General features: G+C 54.1%; 1 protein-coding gene across 1 annotated transcript in view; it reads left to right on the top strand.

The window, feature by feature from the left end:
• The window catches only part of LRGUK (leucine rich repeats and guanylate kinase domain containing), an 88,481-nt gene extending 82,836 nt beyond the window's left edge, over positions 1-5,645 (top strand). The window contains exon 14 of the mRNA XM_045288922.1: positions 3,910-5,645. Coding sequence (XP_045144857.1) covers positions 3,910-5,645 — 1,736 coding nt within the window. The remainder of the gene's footprint in view (positions 1-3,909) is intronic.
• The last annotated feature ends 677 nt before the right edge of the window (positions 5,646-6,322 follow it).

Below are 6,322 nucleotides of genomic sequence, written 5' to 3'. Positions count from 1 at the left end.
GGGCTATGGGTCAGTGAGGGGTGTCGTGTCTCATAGTGGGGCCGGGTCATGATACTCTTAAAACTTTCTTAAACCAGTTGAATCAGATGTTCTGAGAAGATGTTCTCACGTAATTTTTTTTCCTTAACTTGTGGGCTCCTCTACCTTTGAGTTCTATGGTTTGAGTTGGCGTACAAAAACACGTATGGTACATGAGAGCCCTCGTAATAAGAAGCAATCACTTTTGTATGATGGATTAATTTTTTGTCAATTTAAGTGTCAAAGGTGAAAATGTAAAGAAAAAAATTGAGATGATATGAAAGACAGTCTTGTCTGAACAATTAGAGAACGGGACTGGAAGTGTGAATTCTGTGCTTGCTGCTCTAAATCTCACGAAGACTCCTTCACTTGGTTAAAAAAGCCCCCTTGAGCATTCGGACTGGACAAGAAGATGGCACACCGTTCGGTGTAGCTGTGCTAGAAACCAGCCTTCCCGGGCCGGCCGGGGCTCGTAGCCCTTAGGGTGGACCCGCTGCAGGAGAGGCCAGGGTCCTCACACCCACAGTGTCAGTTTCACCGAAGTAGTGACACTCTCCCAAGAGAAAACAGGAAAACAGCCCCCACATAAAGAAATAAGACACGATTCTCATTTGACCAATTGAATGCCACTGATATATAATCTAAAGTTTGGTGGTTCAAACCCACCCACTGCTCTGAGAGAGAAAGATGAGGCTGCCTGTTCCCATAAAGCTTCGCCCCCTCGGAAATCTTTTCTTGAAAAATACTTAGCCAGCTACCGCCCGGGGCTTGATTCTGGGCCTGGACATGCTGGGGTCACCTTGAAGGTCTGACTGCAGAGTGGCTGGGCTTCAGGGCTGTTTGCAAGGCCCCCTCTGGCCTGTCTACATCCCCGGCTGTGTCCTTGGGCCTGGCTCCACAGTGTTATCTAGGACCACCCGGTGCCTCAGGGCTTCTAGAGAAAACAGGGCCCTGCAGGTGGTTGTGTCCGTATGACTGTCTGTGAGTTGGATCACTCAGAGTGCTGGTTCCCACAGTGCAACAGTACATGACTGGCTTCTGGGAGCCATTTTCAAAGCCAGGGTTGACTTTGAGGGAGTTGGGCATGTAGCTGACTCCAGGGGAAACGGCAGAGAGTGGGTGCTCTGGGACTGGCTACACGGTGGTGCCTAAGGCTCCACTGAACACTTCCACCCTCACTCCCTGAACCCCACCCCCCCTCTTCTCGCCATCACCTGCTGCTGGAGAGCAGACCTAACCCCTGACCCAGCTACAGCCTATTTACAGAGATTGCTAGTCAACAAGAGGAGCTCTGATGGCACGGCAGGTTACATGTGGGGCCGGTCACCGCAAGGTCAGCAGTTCAAAACCATCAGCCTCTCCTCGGGAGAAAGGTGAGACATCCTGAGCTACAGTCTCAGAAACCCACAGCGGTCATTCAACTCTGCCATGCAGAGTCACTGTGAGTCAGAAGCAACTCGTTGGCAGTGATTTTTTTTGTGAGCCAGGCAACAAGGAAAGCTGAGAAGGGCGCTCGATCGGCTGAGACACCACCCTCTGGTGCCCACTGCCCCAGGCAGCAGCCATCGCTAAGATGGTTGTACTTGTCTTCATGAATGTTCTCTGGTCTACTTTGTGGGGTTCTAATATCCATTGCAATGGCTGCACAGACAGCCACAGACCAAAACTCATGATTAAAGGGCTTATTAAAGAACTGAATCACGTGCAGTGCCAGTGAGAAATCCTCAGGGTAGGTGTTTACCAGGACCTGTTACAAAGTTTCAGGTCCGCTAATACCGCAAAGGGTGTATCACTGCTGTAAGCCTCAACCCGAAGAAATGCAAACTCAGGCTCTTTGAGCCAGCAAACCCAGCTCTCTGAATTAAGTGCCCAGAGGCACCCACTCCAGGAAGCCTCGGCGGGAAGGCACTCCGCTCCACTGCCGTGGGTCAGCACGTCCAGTGTCCCCCGTTAAGTGCCAGAAGCACCTACTCCACAAGCCAGCCTCCTGCACAAAGCACTCAGCTTTTTAAAAATTTTAATCATTTTACTGGGAGCGATTACAGCTCTTACCACAAGCCAGCCAGCCAGCCATTGTGTCAGGCACATTTGTACATTTGTTGCCATCATCATTTTAAAAACATTTTCTTTCTACTTGAGCCCTTGGTATCAGCTCATTTTCCCCCCTTCCCCACACTCCCTGCCTCATGAACCCTTGATAATTTATAATTTTCTTTTTCATGTCTTACACCAATTGGTGTCTTCCTTCACCCATTTTTCTTTTGTCCCTCTGGGAGGGAGTTATATGTAGGTCTTTGTGATCCATTCCCCTTTTCTCCCCTTCCCCTCCTGGTATCACTACTCTCATTATTGATCCTGAGGGATTTATCTGTGCTTCCATCTCTTATCGGTACCCATGTACATGCTCCAGTCTAGACGGGTTATAAGGTAGACTTGGAGTTATGATAGTAGGGAGGAGGGGAGCATTAAAGAACTAGAGGAAAGTTGTATGTTTCATCGGTGCTACAGTGCACCCTGACTGGCTCATCTCTGCCTTATGACCCCTCTGTAAGGGGATGTCCAGTTGTCTAAAGATGGGATTTGGGTCTCTACTCCGCACTCCCCCTCATTCACATTGATATGTTTTTTTTGTTCTGGATCTTTGATGCCTGATCTCTGATCCCATCGACACCTTGTGATCACGCAGGCTGGTGTGCTTCTTCCATGTGGGCTCTGTTGCTTCTCAGCTAGAGGGCCGCTGGTTTTATCCTCAAGCCTTTAAGAGCCCAGATGACAAAGCACTCATCCTAACTCGCTCCGTGGATAGGAAAGTCCATCGCCCTGCCCCACACTCTGGCTCCTGATTCTGTGGCTGCTCCTCTGACGTCAAAGCTGTCATCTGGATCCTGGATCCTGCTATCTCAGGGATCTCAGGTCCACAGGACAAGCTCCATTCTGGGCTCTTACTGGTAATGAGATCTGTCCTCCTGCTTGCTAGAGAGCTCATTTTATACACAACCAAATGTGTATAAAATCCTGTTTGCAATTAATTACTCACAGGTAAACCCTATCAGTATATTCCCCCACCTTTTTACCAGATCCACGCAGGGAATGGTCACTTGGTGGACGTTAGAGACTTTGGCTAGAAGCAGCCACATTCAATCATTGCTGGCCCCTTCAGTATGATGAGCAGCTGAAATCCCATTCACTTTGGCCACTCACAAACTTAGATATCAATGTCTCAAGCAAGCCTCTTATGTTTACTCATGACAATTCATGGCCTCAGTTGACTAAAACTACTCCTAAGTTTCACCAAGTAAGAGCACGCTAAAAGCTTCTTGTCGCCCAGGAGAAAGGGGAGTTAAACTTTCTTCTCTGTGCACTCAGAAACCCACGGGCATCACATCCATTCTGACTGACAGTGACTGGGTGAAACTAGCCCCTGTGGATTTCTGAAATTGTAACTTGTTGTGTGAGTAGAGAGCCTCATTTTGCTCCCAAGGAGAGGCTGGTGGTTTCAAACTGCAGACACTGTGGTTTACAGCCCAATGTGTCTAACCCACTGCACCACCAGAGGTGGCCCTCTATAAAAAATCCAAACCAGACTCACTGCCCTTGAGTGGGTTCTGACCCACAGGGACTCCTCTAAGATAGAGTAGAACTCCCCCCTGTGGGTTTCAGAGACTGAAACGCTTTATGGGAATAGAAAGACTCATCTTTCTCCCATCGAGCAGGCCTGTGCTTTCGAACTGCTGACCTTACGGTTAGCAGCCCAGCATGTAACCCACTACGCCATAGGAAATCTTGTTCTTTTCGACAGCGTGTGCGTGTGCTGTGCCCAAAAGGGGAGCAAATATCCAGGTCTTATTTGCTCAGCTCGTGCTTGGCTAATTTCTCTCTGTATTAAAGCAGGAGCTCCCTCTAGCAAGATGACTCTCTCGGGGGTCCCAGCCCACCTGGTCCCATCCCCACGGCGCTTGGCAAAACTACAGGCAGACGGACAGATGACAGAGCACCTCTCTGGAAGCCCCCCAAAGGCACCTGAAAGTCAGACCCTCGCCCAGAACCAGGAGTCAACTACGGAGGGGGAGACCCTGAAGGAAGAAGCCCTTCCCAGTAGTCAAGCCGACCCAGAACCCCCTCCACAGCACCCCAGCGAGTCGGGACTTGGGGCTCCCCACCTGGCCAGAGACTCAACCCCAGACCAGAAGGAAGAGGACACTCCACAGCCAGCTCCTTCCCCCAAAGGCAATGAGGTGCCACCTTCCCAGGTGAAAACCAGTGAGCCAGGGCCTTCTCCCACCAGCCTTCCCCAGGTGCCCGCACAGTCCAACCAGGATGAGGAGTCGGGGGAGGCCACAGTGGCCCCCAGCAGCCCACCCCCGCCTCCCAACGATTCTCAGAAACCTCCAAACGGGAAAAGCGCCAAAGCAAACGCTGTCCGAGTCAGCACCCCCTACCCAGAACTGCCGCATGCCCAAGGCTCGTCCACAGACACGAAGCAGACCCAGGACAGGGATGAGCCCGGGGCTTTGCGCCCAAAGGGCCAGCTGGCCCCCACCAGGCTGCCGCAGCCTCGGACCCTGGCTCCCCTGCAGAGCCCCAGGCCCACACCCAAGCTCCTGTCGCCCAGTAGGGAGGGCGGAACGGGCTCTGATCAAACCCGGACGCCCTCTCCCAGGCATGCGTCAGCTCAGGAAGGAGACAGCGGCAAGCTTCCTCCAATCAGCCCTTCCCAACCTAAGCACCCCCCAAACCGGAGCCCCAACTCAGCTCCCAACCCCCAGGCAGTTCAGGAAGAGGTGAGACTCCCACCCATCAGCCCGGCCAGCCAGGAGTCCGCCTCCCAGCACAGCCCCCAGGCGCCCCAGGACCCGGAGGCCCAGAAAGTCAAGCTGCCTCCGCTTTCCAACCCCTCAGAGCCAGCACCGCTCCAGGCCCAGGGAGCAGCTCAGCGGTTCACCACACCCACCAGGGAAAAGAAGAACACCCCCAGGAGGAAGATTCCAGACAAGCTGGCCTCCCCACAAAGCCAGGAGTCAACGGGGGCTAGAAAAAAAAAACTCCCTATCCCAAGAGAGACACCTAAAGGGTCCGACCATCTGAGGAAGGCCGCGCCTGGGGGTCGTCGGCTAGAATCCCATAGGAAGTACACTACCACAAAGGTGCCTGTCCGGCAGGACCCCAGCCCTCCCCGGAGCCCTGCGGAGAGCACGTCAGGAGAGGTCCAGGAAGGCCAGAGCGCCCCTGAACTACCGCTGGGGGAGCCTCTCTCCGGGGAGGCCCAAGAGCAAAGTGAGCCAGCCCCCCAACCCGGATCGAAGGCCCAGCTCAAAAGAAAGGAACCATTGCACAAGAGGGGCAGGCCTCTGAAGAGAGGCCAGGCTTCTGAGCCCCCCGAGCCCCAAGGCGAGGCCCCTGGCCCACTGCCTGCCACAGAGACACAAGCCCCCAAGGGGACTGACCTGACCAGGGAAGGCTCTGTCCATAGGGACAAGGCAGCTGCATCCCAGCAGCTGGCCAGAGAGAGAAGGACCCAGAAACGGGACCCAAGCCTGGCCGCTGCTCAGAGCCAGCTGCCCAATGAGAGTCAGGACATCAGAAGGGGACGCCTGCGAGCCAGGGGCAGCCAGAGCACCAAGATGTAGCCCCTCCCGGGCCCCTGAAGCCATGCTGATGCAGGACAGCGCCAGCCAGGCGCTGGAAGGCCCCTGGCAGAGAGAATTGGCAAGTCCTGGCCCATCCGGTGGCCACTGACCCCTTCCAAGCCTCGTATGTCAGAGAACAACTGAGTTCCTCTATGGGGCCTTCAGTGGGCGGCTCTTCACAAGTGGGTTGCCAGGCCTTTCTTCTGAGGCACGTCTTTTGGCGTGTTCAACAAGTGCCCCCATATGCTCCGCCCTGGAACTCCATGGGGTCTCAGACAGCAGAAGCTCTTGGCGGCTCCGCCCTCAGGACACAGTTGCAGCCAGCATCTTTCCGTGGTGTTCCCGGAGCAAATCCCAACTCCTCAGCATCACCTCCTCCACCCCGCAGCCCTGGCTGCCGAAGAAGTGCCACGTCACTGCCAAGTTTCATCCCACTGCCGAAAAAGTGCAAAATAAAAAGCCACTTCCCGACTCGAGGTCTCTTATTACGCCCGCGGCGTTACCTTGTCCATAAGCAGATCGCTCCCCTGTCCAAGGGTTCTGGCAGCTTGTGCAATCCCCCCCCGCCCCCGGACGTTCGTTGCTTCCGCTCACTCGCTATGCGATTTGCATGTGTGCGTTGTATGGGAAAAGACGGTCACAGGGCGCTCAGAATCGAGGAGCTCTGAGAAGGGCCG

The sequence above is a fragment of the Echinops telfairi genome, unplaced genomic scaffold, assembly GCF_000313985.2.
Source record: "Echinops telfairi isolate 266 unplaced genomic scaffold, ASM31398v2 ScPeMD7_23;HRSCAF=83, whole genome shotgun sequence".
Classification (NCBI taxonomy): domain Eukaryota; kingdom Metazoa; phylum Chordata; class Mammalia; order Afrosoricida; family Tenrecidae; genus Echinops; species Echinops telfairi.
Note: the sequence above shows the minus strand (reverse complement) of the source record. Positions and strands in the feature narration are given on the sequence as shown.